The 20527-nt window shown below is 41.8% G+C and overlaps 1 protein-coding gene and 1 long non-coding RNA gene across 2 annotated transcripts; both read right to left on the bottom strand.

Moving 5' to 3' along the window:
- Positions 1-999: 999 nt before the first annotated feature.
- On the bottom strand, positions 1000-1838 carry LOC115628115. Its single transcript, XM_030524098.1, has 2 exons — positions 1519-1838; positions 1000-1453 (listed from the first exon to the last, which is right to left on the bottom strand). Exons 1-2 carry the CDS (start codon positions 1813-1815, stop codon positions 1238-1240), a joined length of 513 nt encoding a protein of 170 aa, XP_030379958.1. The 5' UTR covers positions 1816-1838; the 3' UTR covers positions 1000-1237.
- A 7975-nt stretch (positions 1839-9813) lies between these two features.
- Positions 9814-12503, bottom strand: LOC115628114. Its single transcript, XR_003995748.1, has 3 exons — positions 12254-12503; positions 10174-10446; positions 9814-9867 (listed from the first exon to the last, which is right to left on the bottom strand). It is a non-coding gene; the product is annotated as an uncharacterized LOC115628114 (long non-coding RNA).
- Between the last annotated feature and the right edge of the window lie 8024 nt (positions 12504-20527).

Here is a 20527-nt window from a genome sequence, read left to right as displayed (position 1 = left end):
TAATTATTTTATGTAGGAAAGCTGGTGTTGCGGTTATATAGTGGGTATATAGCGGCGGGAGTATATTATCCCCGCTGCCCATTTAGAGACACATACGCGTACACAGGTCGGTTTATTTATTCGCGTATTGTTTGGTTTAGAAGGATTTCTAGCATAAAGCCCTACCTGGTTATAATAGAGTATACATATATATTTGGATACTGTCGGCATGTGCGACCTCTGCGCATATTTGGGCAACCCGTTTAGGGGTAGTAGCTTACGATGAATTTAGATCCGAATGTAACCCGGAAAGTTAGGCGTAGCCAGGAGTACAGCAGACATAGGCAGTTGGTGCACTTGGACTCGCCTCCTTACGCAGGATTGAGTGAGGTGGATAAACCAGCCGAGGCGCTCATCGATGACGCGTCGCCGCCAAGCGTAGGCGGAGCAGCGTTCAGAGTATTTGTGGATGAGTTGCCGAACAATTCCGGGGCGGCAGTCGATGCGCACGCACAAGAACGCAGCAGTGGTGAACAAGGACAGCCGAGTCCGCGCTGCCAAGTGAAATACGGTCTGCGATCAACGTGGCTTTGGCACAGGCGCATGAAACATATCGCGCGTCGCTGGCATCCGAGGTGCAGTCCATACGAGACACCATGCAGGCCAGTATGTTGTCCTTTTTGCGGGAGATCAACGAGGCAGTGGCGGCGCTGAGGCAGGAGAAGACACATAGCGCGCCGATGGGGATACCAGACAGAGGTCACGCGCAGATGCAGCGGCCAGCCATGAGCGGGTACGGCAGGGGGTCGCGCGGATAGTCGTCCCTACGCCGTGGTCGTGATCGCGGGGCGGGAATTTACTGGTTTGTTGGACACTGGGGCGTCGGTAAGTCTGCTGGGTGCTGGTGCCATGGAAGCAGTGCAAGACCTAGGGCTGGTAGTTCACGAAACCAGATCCTCTGTAAAAACCGCTGAAGGCGCGCCGCATCGCATCATCGGCAGCGTTAAGACCCGCGTGCAGTATAGCGGAACAGAGTCGGACATGGTATTCCACGTTTGCCCATCGTTATGCCAACCACTTTATCTAGGCGTGGATTTTTGGTGCAGGTTCGGTTTGGCTCCGGATGTGATCCCGGCAGAAAACGAAGAACATCACGTAGCTGAGTTGGATGAGGAGCATTTGGGAAAGAGCTCACCCACGGAGCCGCATAAGTTAGAGGCGGGGCAACAGGAGGAGCTACAGCGAGTCATGGCCCAATTCAGGTCCTTCGAGGAGCATGGTCTGGGTAGGACGCCCGTGGAGCAGCACCACATTCAGTTGGCAGAGGGAGCACTGCCAGTAAAAGAGCGCTTTTATCCAGTGTCGCCAGCAGTGCAGACGCTGTTGTTTGCAGAAGTCGACGAGATGCTTCGGCTAGGGGTGATTGAGCCAAGTGAGAGTCCATGGAGCAACTGAGTGACTTTGGTAAAGAAGCCTGAAAAGAACCGGTTATGTTTAGACGCGAGAAAACTGAATCAGCTCACGGTGAAGGATGCTTACCCACTCCAGAGCATTGAATCGATTTTGAGCCGAGTGGAGGACACAGTTTACATCAGCAGCCTGGATGTGAAGCATGCGTTTTGGCAGATCGAACTGGATCGGGAAAGCCGGCAGTATACCACGTTTACCGTACCAGGAAGGCCGTTGTACCAGTTTAAGGCCATGTCGTTTGGGCTGTGCAATGCGGCGCAGCGCCTTTGCCGCGTGATGGATAAGGTGATTCCCCAGCGTTTGAGGAACCACGTTTTCTTCTACCTGGACGACCTGCTCATCATATCCGGGACATTTGAGGAGCATTGCAGGGTGCTGTTGGACGTGGCGAGTGCCTTGAAAGCAGCCAACTTGACGATCTCCTTGAAAAAATCAAAGTTCTGCTATAATAGGTATCTGAAGTATTTGGGGTTTATAGTTGGCGATGGTGTGTTGCGGACAGACCCAGAGAAGGTCGAGGCGATTCGGGAATTTCCTTGCTGACCGGCGCTAAGCAGCTCCGTCGATTCTTGGGAACCACGGGCTGGTATAGGCGCTTCGTCCGGAATTTTTCCGCGCCGTTGACAGACTGCCTGAAAGGAAAAGGGAAGTTTCAATTTACGGGCGAAGCGGCTGCGGCATTTCAGGAATTGAAAAGGGCACTCATCTGTGCGCCGATGTTGGTGCATCCAGACTTTCGGAAGCCGTTCGTGATCCAGTGCGAAGCGAGCCATGCGGGCGTAGGAGCTGTGTTGTTCCAGCACGGTACAGATGGTGCGGAAAGGCCAATAGCTTTTTTTCGGCGAAGATTCGGGGCGCTCAACTGAACTACAGCGTCACCGAGAAGGAGTGCCTGGCTGCGTTGAAAGCGGTCGAGATGTTCCGGCCGTATGTGGAGTTGATGCCGTTTAAAGTGGTGACTGATCACGCCAGCCTGCGGTGGCTGATGTTGTTGAAGGAGTTGCGCGGCCGATTAGCGCGGTGGTCGTTGGCCCTGCAAAGGTTCGACTTTAGTATTGAGCATCGGAAAGGCAAGGACAATATTGTAGCCGATACACTCTCGCGGACTTTCGAACTGGAGGAAGAGATTTTTTTGATTTCGAGACAACTGAGTTCGAAAGTGCGGAGTATACTGAGCGGCTGAAGCAAGTGCGGGAGAACGCGGAGCTATTTCCGGATTTACGCGTGGAGGATGGGCTGCTGTATAAGCGGGCGCAGTTCACGCGGCCCGAGCGAGAGGAATTTTCCTGGAAGCTCTGGGTACCGCGTCCTGTGTCCGCAGCCCTTATACAGCAGGCCCACGAGAGCGACGCGGCCATGCATGGGGGGATGAAGAGGACCATTGAACGGCTCAGGCAGTTTTTCTTCTGGCCCGGGATGGTGGCACAGGTGAAGAAGTACGTGGCCGGTTGCGAAACGTGCAAAGCGACGAAACACAGCACGCAATTAGCGAGGCCGGTAATGGGCGCCGAAACCATATCGCTCCGACCAATGCAGAGGCTGTATCTGGACTTTCTGGGGCCGTATCCGAGGTCCAGGAGAGGGAATACCACCATTCTAGTAGTTCTGGACCATATGTCCAAATTCGTTTGGTTACGAGCAATGCCAAAAGCAACGGCGGCGGCGGTGGTCCAGTTTCTGCAAGAGGAGGTGTTTTCAGCATTCGGAGTCCCTGAAACCATTCATACCGACAATGGGAAGCAGTTTGTGTCCAGCCAGTTTAAGGGGTTCCTGCAGAGGCTGAGCAGTACCCACGTACGCACGGCGAACTATTCCCCACAAAAGAATGCGGCGGAGCGCGTGAACCAGCCGGTGTTAGCGGCCATCAGGACTTATGTGCAAGACGACCACACGAAGTGGGACGAGAAGCTCTGGGATGTTCAGTGTGCAGCACGTAGTGCCGTCCATAACAGCATTGGCACGTCTCCGTATTTTGTTTTGTTTGGACAACACATGTTTACAAGCGGCAGGGATTACAAACTGGCACGCAAGCCCTGGAGGATGCAGAATTGCGCATGTTGCCCAGACCTGATCGGCAACAGGCGGTGCGGGATGAAGTACAGCAGAGTGCCCACCTAACGTACGAGAAGGCAAAACGGCAGTACGATAGACGGGCAAGGAATGTGACGTACGTACCTGGCCAGGAGGTTTACCGGCGAAACTTTGTCATCAGCCGATTTAAGGACAGCGTGAATGCGAAGTTATGCCATAAATATATAAAATGCCATATCAGGAGCAGCGTGGGCAACAGCATATACGAATTGGAAGACATGCACGGGCGTCGGCTGGGAGTCTTCCACGCCAAGGATTTGAAGCAGTAGTGAAGGCCCGGCTTTGTTCGTCGGCAGACTGAGAGACCCATCTCAGGGTGTGGGCGTTGTCCTACGTTGGGCAGAAAAGGAACCGCGTCGTTTTCCACTCCCGTTTTTTCGGTTGGCTCAAAAATAAACCGGAGTGTGCTGTTATGTGCGACGCGTCAGTATTGGGAAACCTCAAATGGTGTCAGACGAATGGGATGGCAACTCGCGCAATTAACAGCTGGCGCGCGCCGATACCAACACCGAGTAATCGTGCGTGAGGTGCGAGGACAAGTGCTACCATTTAGCAGGGTTAGAAAGTGTGAGGTAGCATCGGGAATCGGGATAACAGAGGTTATCGGTTCCTTGAGAATGACAAGTAGTAGCTTCCGGCAAGGGCAAAGGCACAGTTTGGAAAGTGACAAAGGGACGTACACGTGGTAGTTGGAACGTACACAGGAAAATAAAGAAGAAAAGGAAGCAAAGTGGAAGATTTAGAACGGGGGAATAGCTGGTGGACAAGGAGAGGACGAGGAAGTATATCTTTGGGAAGATCTAGGCTGAGGTAAGTCAGTCGGAAAAGAGCTATGCCAGAAAATAACGTATTGTTACGCATGGTAGGCGATCGGCAACCGTAGCGACGGGCGGGCCTGAAGATTGGGCTGTGGGCGGCGTGGGCAACGAGCGTAGCCTGGATGCAGGTGGGCTTCATTGTAGCCACGGCAGACGACAGCGCCAACACCGGCCGGCGACGCATCATTCTGCACGGGGCCTCAGCTTTAATTTGATTCCAGCCAGCGGTGCTCTTTTGGACTCGGGCTAAGTACCCCTACGACTACCAGCTTGCATACATCTATACACATATACATATTCTTTTCAAACAAAACACCAACATTTATATACAGCCCACACACATATATCCGTCATTTTCATAGCCCAATTTAAACACATACACAAAATTTATATACAGCCCACACGCACATAATCCATTTAAACACACACCACAGAAGTTATATACATCACACACTCATATATATCCACTCCATAAGCCCACACATATATACAATTCAAACAAACACCAAAATTATATACAGCCTACACATACATAATCTCTATTTATATAGTATAAAACAGTTTGTCCTGACTGACTGACTGATTGGCAATCAACGCACAGCCCAAACGGTAAGAGCTAGGAAGCTGAAATTTGGACACAAGATCCCTCATATAGTGAAAGTGAGCACTAAGAAGGGGTTTCGGAAAATTCGAGCTCCAAAGGGGGGAAAACAAGCTCCAACGTTTGTATGAAAAATCTACAATTTTTATCCAATTAACTTCAAAACTAGTTTGTATACTCTCACAAAGAATACAAAAAAAACTGTATACTTTCAATATAATTTTCAATAATTTTCCTGTGGCCTGAATAATAATGATTTTGCGGTGGAAAATTCGGTAAACGAAAACCTATTTGCAATCAACGCACAGCCCAAACGGTAAGAGCTAGGAGGCTGAAAATTGGACACATGTTGTCTTCAGTGGTGTAGGTGAGCACTAAGAAGCGATAGTAAAGCAGAAACCGAATAACGGAGCTACGCATATTCTGCTTCGCATTGCGGGCAGATGTATGTATGTATATGATTTGTTCTTATTGATCTCAATAAATAATTAGATTTTATTATTTAAATATTCTGCTTATTGGATTCAAACTTCGATATTTTGATGGTATCGGTGGCTTCAACTATCGAAAGTTTTACTCTAGCAAATTGAGATGAGAATTGTCAGAATTGTTCCGAGTTTGTGCGTGACCGTATTGACTCAATATGGCACCAAAAAAGACTCAAATGTGAATTTAAAATTAGGATATACCCTTATAATTATTCCCCTTTTTTGCACATAGTCTATCTTAAAACGTTGCGTAATCTCTATATATAAAACAGTTTGTCCTGACTAATTGGTGATCAACGCACAGCCCAACGGTAAAAGATGAAATTTAGACTCAAGTATCCTTTCATAGTATCCATCATAGTGTAGGAGCACACTAAGAAAGGCTTTTGGAAAATTCTAGCCCTAAAGGGGGGAAAACGAGCTTTAAAAAATATAAGTTACAGTGGTCATGTTCGTGTAACGAAATAGTTTGGCAAAAACAAAAATGTAACGGACTACTGAACAATTTTTTGTGAAGGACAGAAAATGTTCATTTAAATACCTTAAATGCCTTCCTACTGGTAACTTATAAGGTGAAAACATATGGGTAGGTTATGCACACACAAAATAAATACAATTGGAAATATTATATTGAGCCGGGTTAAGACGGGCAATACATGCTAGTCCATTCATATACACCAAACTCAAATATACCACACAGAAGGAAATTTTTGTATTTTATATTACACACCCTTCATGTACAGGTCGCATAACAATACAATACAACACACTAAACAACAATTTTCTGTTACACACATAGCCCAAACAATAACCACATAGCATAGAACCCAAAACAGAAACACAACACCAAACAAGCAAGCATATTGTAATTAAAGATTTAAATGTATACTTAAAAGAAAAAAAAAATCAGTATCTACAATGCATCTTATGGCGGCACAGTCCATCTGAAGAAATTAAGGCTTATACGTTAACACCGTAACCTACGGCACAAAGCCAGCAGCATTTTTAGCCCAAATTTCCAATGGAGGCCAAAATTGTTTGCAGAAATTTCTACGTCGACGACTTGATTTTTGGAGGCGACACCATAGAGGACGTATCCCAAATTCACCAACACTACCGTTATGGCCAGAATCTACGACCCACTTGGTTTAATATCGTCAATAATCAACCGGCTGAAGATATTCCTCCTTGTGGAAGGAAAAGCTCGCCTGGGACGAGAGTTTGCCGCAATCCCTGCGCTCCATATCGTTGGAGCTTACAACGCAAATCTCATTCGTGACGTCAATCAAATTTCCCCGCTTCGTGTTGTTGGCCAAAGCTAAGTGGGAAATGCAAGGATTTTATGACGCCAGCATATCAGCATTCGGTGCCTGCATCTACGAACGATCGGAGCAGAACAGAAGCTGGAGTGAACAGCAGCGTACTTATTGGCTGAGTTGCTCGCTAGCATTACTCAATCCATTGCATTTGAACATAAAGTGCACTGTTGGTCTGGCTCAACTATTTCATTCTCCTGGATACGAGAATCACCTTCAAATTTTCATGTTTTTATCTCCAACAGAGTTGCACAAATCCAGGAGCTGACAAAAGAATGATTTGTCATCACGTGCCATCAGAGATGAACCCACCTATTATCCTATCTTGCGGATGCACACCTCATGAGGAAGCAGGATCAAGTCTTTGGATAACGGACCAGCTTTTCTGCGTTCTCATACTTCTGACTGGCCAACATGCGCGCCACCTATATTGGATTTACCGGAACGCCATCGCAAGGTCTTGATCGCATCCTAGCAACTGGATATTTATTTTGGCTGCAAATACCAAAATTCCTTTGGCAATGTACACCTTTGGCTATGTACATCGCTTTATATCGCCCACAATCAAGGATTGCCTCGCATCGAAAAGCAGATTGCTGTCGCTCCACCCAAGTATTGATAACTCTGGACTTATGCGTGTTGGTGGGCGCAATAACAACGCTGACTTGGATTATGATGCAATCGTCATGTTCTTCCACCACAAGTCTCTATATGCTGGTCCACAAAACCTGCTTGATACCCTTCGGCTGAGATTTTGGCCAATTGGAGCATGCGAAACTGTCGCTGCTATTCTCAATAAGTGCGTGCGATGTTTTTGTCTAAAGCCCAAATTGCTCGAGCACATCATGAGTCAACCGCCTGCAGATCATATGCAGCTTACTCGACCTTTCGATGTGACGGGATCGACTTCTGTGGACATTTCTACTACAAAGCGGAAACCAGAAATAGGCCACCTAGAAAATGCTACATTTCGGTTTTCATCTGCTTCACCACAAAGGCAGACCTTTCGAACCCATCGTATATTGATGCTCTCAAACGTTTCAAAAGCATTAGAGGCAAATGTTGGGGGAAAAATGAGCTAAATGAGCTACGGGCGCTATTCTTTAGCGATCCCCGAAATAACGAATTAAATAACGCCCTTACATCAGTTGGAATTAATTGGCACTTTATCCCACCACGTTCTGCACACTTTGGTGGCTTGTCGGAAGCCGTCGTAAATGCTGCGAAATATCATTTTTATCGCGTCGTTGGTAATCTGTTCTAACGTTTCATGAGCTTCGAACTCTCGTTTTCCAATTCTGCCATGTTAAGCTCACGACCATAGTACAAGTATATGATGGTTTGATCAGCATGACAAAATGAGTCGATCTAGTCCCGTTTGTCTGTCCGGAAATAGCCGCAATTGCGCTATGGGAAAATATAGTCGTTATCCGACCATGCGCAGAAGAAATATTACATGTTGATGTTTATTCCACAGACAAATGGACAAATTTTCTCAGCTCGCAGTGGAGTTTTCTCAGCTTGCAATCGTGGACATAAAAGGTCCGATTTAACAGCTCATAAGTCTGTTTCCAAAGACAAAAACAAGAGAGAACGCTACAGTCGAGCAAGCCCGACAGTGAAATTGTTTCGCTTATAACTTTTCTAAAAATATACCAATTTGGATGAAATTTGAAACAAAATTAAATAATTTATAGTTACGTGTGAAAAGTTTGGTTTATGTAGCTTTTGAAATGTGGACAGTATTGACGAAATTCTGTAGCGGCGAGAAAGGGGAGAATTTCAAAAATTAAATAAGCTCATACATACTAGGGACTAGGAGCGTCTACTTACCAAGTTTGGTTAATATGTCTTATTGGTACTGGCAGCTATATGAATTAGTGGGCCAAATTGAACCAAACTTGGTATGTCGTCTAAGGGGGCAAAAACATGCGTACAAATTAAATTTGGTAAATATCTTAATATTTCGAATTTATGGCAAAAACTTTGGCCATCGGTATACCGATATTAGAAGGATAGGGACAGTAGTACTTTGTCTAGCCAGCTCGTCAGCTTTGCAGACTGAGAACTATGCTGTCATCTCGGTAAGAGATCTGCGACTATTTTCGAACTTGATGGTACTATACTAAAGGATTTTATAGCTGCTTGGCTATCCGAATAGATGTATTTAATGCCTGAGCCCATGCTTGGCATAGTAGTGAGAGCCTCCTGAATAGTGAGAATTACTGCCTGAAATACGCTACAATGCACACTGGGAGGAATTGCTCAAACTTTGGCATAAGCTCGAAATGAAGATATTTATCTCAAATTTAGTTTGTAGGCAAGTACAACATACCAAGCTCGGTTCAGTTTGGGCCAATAATTCATATACTTGTAGTTGTCATATAACCGTTAAGGCCGACTTTCACTAAATTCGGTATGAAGTCCCCAGTCTATACGAGTTTATTTAATTTTTTTATATTAGTACGACGACAACAAAACAGGAATGCTTTGATTTAAAAACAGCTAACTTTGAGGGCTATTACAAACTTCCAGGGCTATGGGAAAAATTATTCAATATACGACTTGGATACCTTATTTTATTCTTTATTGTGCTATTCAAACTTTTTCAAAAATTAAAAAACAAATTGAATTTTTTTAATGCTAAAATTTTTGCAATTCCGACCAGTTTACAATGGTCTGGAAGTCTGAATGATATTTTTATGCTGAGTTCTTCGCAGTAGACGCCGCCGCCGATGCTGCTGTCAAGCTTGGAACAATTAGTGAACATTTCTTGGGGACGGTGGGCCAAATGTCCATTCTTTCTTAGAAGGTATGATGATCTGAAAAGGAGGATGGAGATATTCCTTGGGAGTGCTGTAGTCAGTGAATGAAGGGATGAGATCATTTTCCTACAGAAGTGGTCAGAGCCTTCATCTGATCACTGTTTAGTTTCTCTCATGCACAGAAATGCCAGAGTAGCGTACGTCATGCCCATGAGCTGTATAGGGAGTATTCGTAGAAAGACATCTAGAACATCATTTGGGGTGGTGCTTAGAGCTCCCAGAATGGTGAATTCAGCATGTCGTTGGACCCTATTTTGCCTTTGAAGGGATCTATTTTTGCTGAGTGTGGGAAAACATATAGAGACTCTGTAGAGGAGAATTGGTTGGTACTGCACACGATACATACACAGACACACACAGACACACACAAACACACACATACACGCATAATTATTCTACACATATGTACAGAGTATATCAATGTCGGGATACCCGACCTTAGCTTCTCTACTTGTTTAGTCTTACTTTTGACGTACTAATCCAAAACATATTGAGGAAATAATACGAATTTTTTTTAAGATTCAATTGAGGTGATTCTGTAAATTACTTTCCTAAAAAATTAGTGGGATATTGTTTTTTATTTACATGGATAATAGCTGCCTGATGGAGAATTGGTGTATATTCGCCCACTTAGATCCTTTGGGGGCTTTGGGTAAATGTAGTTCTGAAGATGACTATGAATCTTCGTGTGGGCTGTTCAATGAGCTGTATGTATTATTGTCACCTGGTTGTAACGTGATGAAGCCCTTGATATATACTACTTTGTTCCACAGTAGGGGTGTCGAGGCAGCGTGCTGAAAGGCTACTAAGGTTTTGATCCTAGTAGGGTGGTTCAATGGCTGTTGAGCTCAGCAATAACTTTAAATAAAAAGAAGATTAACGATGTGTGGGAACGAAAATTAATTTTGGCTCAAAACTTTTAAAGATTAACAAGAAAGGAATGCTAAAGTCGAGCAGGCTCAACTCTTAAATACCCTGTACCACCCCACAAAAAAGTAATTTAATTAATTAATCAATTTAATTTAATTAATTAACTAAATTAATTTAATCAATTAAATAGATTAAATATAAAATATTCCATGCATGCATACATACATTTACATTTACATCAGAATCGTGTCTATGCGTGTTTGTGTACTTGTACATATGTATGTATGTGTGCATTGGGCATGGTTATATGGCTATAACGTACAAATTAAATTTGGTAAATATCTTAATATTTCGAATTTATGGCAAAAACTTTGGCCATCGGTATACCGATATTAGAAGGATAGGGACAGTAGTACTTTGTCTTGCCAGCTCGTCAGCTTTGCAGACTGAGAACTATGCTGTCATCTCGGTAAGAGATCTGCGACTATTTTCGAACTTGATGGTACTATACTAAAGGATTTTATAGCTGCTTGGCTATCCGAATAGATGTATTTAATGCCTGAGCCCATGCTTGGCATAGTAGTGAGAGCCTCCTGAATAGTGAGAATTACTGCCTGAAATACGCTACAATGCACACTGGGAGGAATTGCTCAAACTTTGGCATAAGCTCGAAATGAAGATATTTATCTCAAATTTAGTTTGTAGGCAAGTACAACATACCAAGCTCGGTTCAGTTTGGGCCAATAATTCATATACTTGTAGTTGTCATATAACCGTTAAGGCCGACTTTCACTAAATTCGGTATGAAGTCCCCAGTCTATACGAGTTTATTTAATTTTTTTATATTAGTACGACGACAACAAAACAGGAATGCTTTGATTTAAAAACAGCTAACTTTGAGGGCTATTACAAACTTCCAGGGCTATGGGAAAAATTATTCAATATACGACTTGGATACCTTATTTTATTCTTTATTGTGCTATTCAAACTTTTTCAAAAATTAAAAAACAAATTGAATTTTTTTAATGCTAAAATTTTTGCAATTCCGACCAGTTTACAATGGTCTGGAAGTCTGAATGATATTTTTATGCTGAGTTCTTCGCAGTAGACGCCGCCGCCGATGCTGCTGTCAAGCTTGGAACAATTAGTGAACATTTCTTGGGGACGGTGGGCCAAATGTCCATTCTTTCTTAGAAGGTATGATGATCTGAAAAGGAGGATGGAGATATTCCTTGGGAGTGCTGTAGTCAGTGAATGAAGGGATGAGATCATTTTCCTACAGAAGTGGTCAGAGCCTTCATCTGATCACTGTTTAGTTTCTCTCATGCACAGAAATGCCAGAGTAGCGTACGTCATGCCCATGAGCTGTATAGGGAGTATTCGTAGAAAGACATCTAGAACATCATTTGGGGTGGTGCTTAGAGCTCCCAGAATGGTGAATTCAGCATGTCGTTGGACTCTATTTTGCCTTTGAAGGGATCTATTTTTGCTGAGTGTGGGAAAACATATAGAGACTCTGTAGAGGAGAATTGGTTGGTACTGCACACGATACATACACAGACACACACAGACACACACAAACACACACATACACGCATAATTATTCTACACATATGTACAGAGTATATCAATGTCGGGATACCCGACCTTAGCTTCTCTACTTGTTTAGTCTTACTTTTGACGTACTAATCCAAAACATATTGAGCAAATAATACGAATTTTTTTTAAGATTCAATTGAGGTGATTCTGTAAATTACTTTCCTAAATAATTAGTGGGATATTGTTTTTTATTTACATGGATAATAGCTGCCTGATGGAGAATTGGTGTATATTCGCCCACTTAGATCCTTTGGGGGCTTTGGGTAAATGTAGTTCTGAAGATGACTATGAATCTTCGTGTGGGCTGTTCAATGAGCTGTATGTATTATTGTCACCTGGTTGTAACGTGATGAAGCCCTTGATATATACTACTTTGTTCCACAGTAGGGGTGTCGAGGCAGCGTGCTGAAAGGCTACTAAGGTTTTGATCCTAGTAGGGTGGTTCAATGGCTGTTGAGCTCAGCAATAACTTTAAATAAAAAGAAGATTAACGATGTGTGGGAACGAAAATTAATTTTGGCTCAAAACTTTTAAAGATTAACAAGAAAGGAATGCTAAAGTCGAGCAGGCTCAACTCTTAAATACCCTGTACCACCCCACAAAAAAGTAATTAAATTAATTAATCAATTTAATTTAATTAATTAACTAAATTAATTTAATCAATTAACTAGATTAAAAATAAAATATTCCATGCATGCATACATACATTTACATTTACATCAGAATCGTGTCTATGCGTGTTTGTGTACTTGTACATATGTATGTATGTGTGCATTGGGCATGGTTATATGGCTATAACTTTCTTTCTGATCAACCTATCATAATGCAACTTGGTATACGGATATATAATTACTAACTGGATGTGTCTACCAAATTTTAGTTTAAAATTCCAAGAATAACGGGAGTTATAGAAAATCTTGAATAGGGGGGGAGTGGGGGGTTGGATCAGAAAAAATGAACAAACTCGTCCTTTCTCGGTCTCAGGAGAATCTGTATACCAAGTTTGGTTATGCTAGCTCTTATACTTTCGGAGATCCTTGCGTTCATACAGACAGACAGACGGACAGACAGACGGACAGACAGACGGACAGACAGACGGACAGACGGACATGGCTATATCGACTCGGCTTGTCATGCTGATCAAGAATATATATACTTTGTGGGGTCTACCAAGCCTCCTTCTGTGTGTTCCATGTGCACTCGCACAAAACTAATATACCCTTGTACCCTTTGGGCACAGGGTATAAAAATCGGGTGCCGTTTTGACTGCCTTTAAAATATCAGCATACTGAGCTTTTACAACATATTTGACTATGATGGCATATGGTCTGCAGGGTTTCGGTCGTGTCGGGCTGGTCCTTCGTCCATGTATCGGCCTTGGAAACGGGAATAGTGGCAGGAGGGTTCCCATTTCCCTTCACTGCCTACGCAAAGTCCTGTGGCTACGTCACGCGCTTTGTGGGTGTCTTTTAGGGGTGCCTATTTGGGGGTGGCTCGACGCTTTAACCAGGGCTCTGCAGTTTGAAAGCCCATTTCATGGTGGCTTCTCTCCAATGCATGTCCACTCTTGTTGCATATCGAAATGTGCACCACATCTCAGAAAAATTCTCCTTGTTCTATTGGTTGATGTAGTGCTTATATTGAAATTCGAAAATCCGGAGCACCGACTGCATCTCTGCCTGGACAATAGTTATCGGCAAAGGCATTGCCAAGAGTGTTGAAAATGGGGTATTCGTTGGCTCAAATGAATTGGCTCAAATGAAATGAACTAAGAGATGCAGCAGGTGAACACAGAAGCGGAAAGCTCTGAAAGGGTGCTGAAGGTGAAGCAGACTTTGGTGGGGATCTGGTCACCAGAGACCTTCGCGCGAAGGGGCTCACGCCAGATACCGTTTCGTTGGTTTTTATCCAAACTTCTTCCCCCATGTCCTTCATAATACGAAACGTTCCATGTATTTGCTACACACCTGGTGGCTGTTTGATTGGAGCCACTTCCTGCAACATTTGATGTACGCCGAAATTTGGAGTGTATTGGAGTACTACATCCAAATTACCGGAAGATCCAGAAAGTAGGCTTTCTAGATTGCCAAACTATTATTACTGCATGTGAAAGCATCGATCGTATGCTTACACATGCTGGTGTCAGCTCAATCGGGCTGACACATAATTTTGATCCATATAAATTCAATGATCGTATGATAGATAAATGCTGATGTCAGTATAATTGTGCTGTGTTGATCATGCCTTATTATAGTATATTTTATGTGTATGTATGCCAAACTATTAAACATTGTTCGAACATTGTTCTTTTTATTATGTATGGTCCGTCAATAGGGCCATTGCTTATCAATTGCATTGTTTTTGTTGTATATTCTTTTTTATGTATTAAGCAAGCCTTCCACACGCGAGCATGTTGCCTGAACTTGTTCGACAACACAAATACATTTGGTGGTGCATAGTGCATTCGATATGAGTTCAGCCTGCCGTTAAATTTTGTCCAGAAGAGATGAACTTTGTTCAATGATGGCCACCATGTAGAGACCATTTATTGAATTGGGGGAGACCATATATTAAGGGGCCAGACTACTCAGACTCCATGGGGTTAGGGCCAGTTTGCACGCATTATTTTTTTTTTTATTTATTTATTAACCTTATCCTAGCGTTACAAGTATCGGTTACTTTTAAATTATTACGCTAGTCATTACAATTTAATCATAGTTTTAGTTTTCACATTAAACATTTTCATTATTTTTATAATTATATATTTTTAATTGGATAGTTTAATGGATAGTTTATACTTAATCTAAATTGCCTACTAAACTAAGTGTGTCGTTAATATTATAATTTTTGGTAACGTTAATTTAGTTAATGTTTTGTAAGTGTACTAGAATCTTAACTCTAAAGTGCGTCTCGCTGCTAATTGTTTTTAAAGAAATAAAGAAATGTTTTTCCGAGATTGCTAATTTAAATTTCGTGATCGTGAAAGCAATTTTGTTGTGCAGATAATTTGGTTCCTTACGTGCAATAATTTTGTGCAAGAAGATTAGGATTCTAAGCTTAATCCAGGAGTCAAGGGTCAGATTGAATATTTTATTGGTGTATGTCGTTATTGAATGTCTTCTTTGAATGTTGAAAATGTACCGTGCTATGCTATTAAAGGCTACTTTTAATTTGTTTTGACTTACTGCATCGCAGTATCCAAAAAGTTCAATCCCATAAAATAGCAAGGGTGTCAGGCATGTTTTGGCAATAAGGAGCTTTAGTTTTACAGGAAGAAAATTCTGCGTCAAAGACAGGCGCCTTAGTGCGTTATATAGTCTATCTACTGCCTTATTGACATGGTCACACCAAGTTAATGTTTGGTTTATATTTATTCCCAGGTTTATTGCCTGCTCTACATACGCAATGGGCTCATTGTTGAGGCGCACTTGCTCTAGATTGAGTGTGTTGATTTTTTTTTTTATATATTACTAAGCATTTTGACTTTTTAGGGTTGACCTCCAATCCGTTAATATTTGCCCATTTGCTGATTTTGAAGAGATCATCATTGCAGACACGTATACATTCATCTATTCTACATAACGGACGACTAACATACATCTGGACATCATCAGCATACATGTGTAACTCGGAATTAGACACACAACATGGAAGATCATTGACATAAATTGAGAACAATAGTGGCCCTAAGACAGACCCCTGAGGGACTCCACGCTTTATGAATAAAAAAAGACGAAAAATTATGCGAAGTAACTACTGCTTGGTGACGACAGGACAAATATGACTGGACAAGATTAGTAGCTGAGTCAGAGAAATTATAAAGTCTTTTTAATTTCGTACACAGTATGTTATGATTAACAGAGTCAAAAGCTTTTGAGTAGTCTAGTAGGGTTAGGAAAGTTACCTTACTGTCGTCCATTTCTTTCCTAATATCGTCTGTAATTTTAATTAATGATGTAATACAACTTCTATTACTTCTGAAGCCCGATTGTTTATCACTCAAGAGTGAGTTTTCTACCATGTAATTGCTAATTTGTTTGGTCATCAAGTGTTCAAGTGCTTTTGATAGAAATGGTAGAATTGTGATTGGCCTGAAGTCATTGCTTCCTTTCGGGATAGGAATAATTTTTCCTGATTTCCACTTGTACGGAAAGCACGATGTCGTAAGCACTGAGTTAAATATGTGCGTTATATAATTTAAGACTTTCGGAAGCAATAATTTTAAAAATTTGGGGTGTAACTCATCTAGGCCAATGGCGTTGGACTTCACTTTAAGAACTGCATCTAAGACATCACATTGACGTACACACATAAAACTAAAAGAAGTATCACAGTTTAATAACGAGGTAGAATTCAGGTACGTATTTTCATGGACTTCAGGTACTGCTAGTTGTACAAATTTGTTGTTTAGTTCATTTACGTCGACATCAATACATAAAGAATGTCTACTTTTTCCGATCCCTAACTTATTAACTTCGGCCCAAACTTGTCTGAACGAGGTGACCGATGAAAATTTCGAGAAGTGAGCACGCTTCGCATTCATAATTTTCAGCCCAACTCTACGTCTCAGTTTCTTATATTGCGATAAGTGAGCCGTTGTCTTGTACCTTTTCCACTTTTTATATGCGTCGTCCCTGCATTTTATTGCACATTCGATATCCCTATTAAACCATTCATGTTTTACAGGCCTGATTACTTTGTTCCGCAGCGGCACAAAGGTATTGAACAGTAGCTCAACATTGTCATTAAACAGTTGGAGCTGCTCGTCTACGGTGGGTTTTAGGTAAATGTCATCAAAATTCAAGTTATCACAAAAGTCAAACAGTAGTCTATGGTCAATGTTCCTAAAGTCCCTATAACTAAATGAGTGGTCAGTGTGGTCAAGGAAAATATCGTAAGTTATGAAAATCAAGTCATGTTTAGAAAAAGCTGGTACGGACAACTGGTCAAATAGGAGAATTTTTTCAGTGTCATTTACAAAAAATAAGTCAAGAAGGGTATCAGAGGTGTTAGAGAAATGTGTAGGTACTGTAGAGTTTACTAGCTTCATGCCAAGAGACACCATATCGTCCTTTAAATGTCGTTCAAGAAGCATATTGCTATTGAAATCTCCAGCCAGGACAATATTGTTATGCTTCAGGGATACAGAGGAGAGAATGCTCAAGAAATCAGTGTAGTCAGTGTTTCTGTTTGGTCTATACACACATCCGACTAATATGCTTTCCATAGTTCTACTGTTTGATAATTGCAAAAACAAGTACTCAATATTGCTGTCTACTGGCTGTTTGCAAATCACTTTAGCTTTGATATTATTTTTAACATATATAGCTACACCCCCCGCATGCCCCACACGGTCTGAACGGTAAACTCTAAACCCATCACAACATATATTATTATCATTAAGACAAGACACAAACCAAGTTTCAGATACACAAACTACGTCTACATTAGAATTAACAAACAAATACCTAAACTCATCCATTTTTTTGACTAAGCTCTGCGCGTTAAGGTGGCATATGTGTAAACCATTCTTTTGTTTACATAGAACCCGAATAATAGAATTACTGTTCGCTGTGGAAGCACATCTTAAGTTATCTTGCATTGAGTCCATAAAACAATCATACGCTCACGCATTATACAGCGATCAAGAGCACTAACAGATGATCTGCACACTATTAATACATTAACATTTACAAGAAAACAAATATTACAAAAACAATTTATCCAAAAACTAAACCTAAAACTTATATTAATATTAAAAGCTAACATATGTTTACACCGCAGAGTTAAAGGCAGTGGGAGAGCGAAATCCACTCTCATTATGGTGAGACAGCTGTAAAAGCTCGTCCCTGCTTTGTATGGGCTGCGCACTCTCGTTCTCCCTAAGCGTCACGTGCACTATGCCTCTACGTGAGAACACAGCCACAAGACGTTTCTGTTTTTTAAGCTTTATCGCCTCTTTGAAGATTATGTAGTTGTCTCTAGTCAGCTGCTCATTAATGTAAATGGGGGCTGGAGAGTCAAAGCCCAGCATTTCTAAGCTTAGTGCTTTCTTGCTTTGCCTTCAGCAACGTGGCTTTTTCATTAAAATTTTCAAATTTTATAATGATATCGGGATCAACATTTGCTACCTGCTTATTTCGAACACGAAAAATTTCCCGTATCCTAGGCGGTGGTGTAGTGTCGATGGCGAAGCACAGCGTGTTGTACAAAGTACGCACATTTTCCCCCTCCATGTGAGGGACGCCGTGTATGCGCAAGTCGCAGGCAGCATTGGCATTGAGCTGCGCAGCGAGCTTCGCCTTCAGCACTCCAACCCGCTCCCTCAGCGTGGACAACACTCCGACCTCGCGCTCCATATTATCCACCCGCACATGAAGCTGATCCACCCTGACATGTAGCTGCTTCATCTCTTCTGCCATGCGGTCGAAACGCTCCAGCAGCACGTTTAGGATGCGCTGCTCAGCATCTCCCATATTGGCAGTGATGAGGCTGGCCTGCTCCTCAAAACGCAGGTTTATTGTAGCCATTATCTTTGCCGAGATTCCCTCTGACTGGCGGCCCTCCTTAAGGTCAGTGACGGTGTTTTCTCGTGCGCGTTTGTTGGGCTGAGGTGCCATGTTGTTCAGTGTAAGTTTTCGTTTGTGTTTTATTGAGTGGTTTGTTGAGCACAGATGAGAGATTTTTTTTTAGTGATTATTGAGCGTTAATACAATTAAGGTTATAGCTCAGTGTCTCGGTGTTGGTGTCGATCTATGTGTTTGTATAGATTGGTTTTTCGCGCTTGAATGTACTTTTATTTAATTTGTGATTTTATTAAAGATTCCTTTAATTTATTTGAACACCAGAATTTTCTATGAAGAACGTTATTTTACTTCTCGCAATTATTTGCACTGTGTACGTACACAACTTAAACAATTTTTGGCGCAGCGATTGAAAAACACGTCCGTATGCAAGCACAGCTGATGAACGAAAATGAAAAAATGGCACATTTGTGCGTGCTTGCAATAATGCATCGGATTTGCTGGAATCAAATTCCTCCGATGTGCTATGCATTTGCTTGCTACGTTTTGACGACATTTTGAAAACGATCTTTATACCCTGTACCCAAAGGGTGAAAGTGTATACTTCTATGAGAATGTGTGTAACACACAGAAGGAGTCGTGGCAGACCCCACAAAGTATATATATTTTCAGGATGTATATAATTTCAGGATAATAAGACGAGTAGATATAGTCATGTCCGTCTATATGAACGCACGGATCTCAGCAAGTACATGGAGTTAGATTAACCAAACTTGGTATTCAGGTTCTCCTGAGCCCTAAGCAGATCAAATTTGTTTATTTTTTCTGATACACGCCCCCCACTCCCCCGCAATTCGTGTTTTTTCCATAACTCCTGTAATTTTGGAATTTTGTCAGATTTGGCAAATACCTCCACTTAATGATTATGAGTCCGTATACCAAGTTACATTACGATAATTAACGAAGAAAGTTATAGCCATAAATATACTCTCTGCCGAAGCTCTGCCCGCAGCTGTTGTTGTTGTTGCTGCTGTGACTTATTCCAGTACGCATACATATACGCATAGACACGATGATGTAAATGCATGCTGTTGAAATTGTATATAAACATGTCTTCACTTCTGTATGTATGTATGCATTGAAGGTTTTTTTTAAATTTAATTAATTTTTTTTTAATATTTCCTTTTTTGTGGAGGGTACAGGGTATTTTATTTATTTATTTATTTATTAAATGTTCCTATGCGATGTGAAATCGACATACGAACATTTTACTGTCGGGCTTTGTTCGACTGTAACGTTCTATCTTGTTTTTGTTTCTTTTTTACAATAAATTGACAAGTATTAAATGTATTTCGTTATCTCCTAGATTTTGACTTTCCTTTTAAAAACATCAAGATTTTTTAATTTCAATTATTATTAGATTTATCAAAAAAATAAACATGTCGTGTTTGTTATGCATTAACTTGCTTAAGACAGCACGCGACTTCGTTTGTCCTGCCAACCAACCGACGCAATTCAAAACAGATACTTGGCGATACCTAAAACAAGAAAGGAATGCTAAAGTCGAGCGAGCTCAACTCTGTACCTCCCACCAAAAAAATTATTTTAAAATTATATATTAACTAAATTATTTAATTAAATTAAATACAAATTATTCAATGCATGGAGACATGTTCAGTGGAGACATGTTCATGTACAGTTTCAGCCGCATACATTTATATCAGAATCGTGTCTCAGCGTGTTTATATGCGTGTCTGTATGCAGCACAAAGCTTAACCAAAGCAGCAACAACAACAACAGCTGCGGGCAGCGCTGCGGCCAGAGCTACAAGCAGAGCATGGGCAGCCTTTTTATTTATGACTATAACTTTCTTCAGAATTGACCTATCATAATGAGACTTGGCATACAGACACATAATCACTAACGGTATGTAGTTACCAAATTTT

The sequence above is a fragment of the Scaptodrosophila lebanonensis genome, unplaced genomic scaffold, assembly GCF_003285725.1.
Source record: "Scaptodrosophila lebanonensis strain 11010-0011.00,11010-0021.00 unplaced genomic scaffold, SlebRS2 tig00000101-arrow-pilon, whole genome shotgun sequence".
Taxonomy (NCBI): Eukaryota; Metazoa; Arthropoda; class Insecta; order Diptera; family Drosophilidae; genus Scaptodrosophila; species Scaptodrosophila lebanonensis.
This window is presented reverse-complemented; position numbering and strand designations above follow the sequence as displayed.

Bases quoted from the DNA above. Each gene is read 5' to 3' on its own strand.
- LOC115628115 (XM_030524098.1), bottom strand. From the start codon at position 1,815: ATGCTCCTCAAATGTCCCGGATATGATGAGCAGGTCGTCCAGGTAGAA. The intron at 1,454-1,518 runs GTAAGCATCCTT...GGTTCTTTTCAG, and splicing joins GATTCAATGCTCTGGAGTGG to GCTTCTTTACCAAAGTCACT.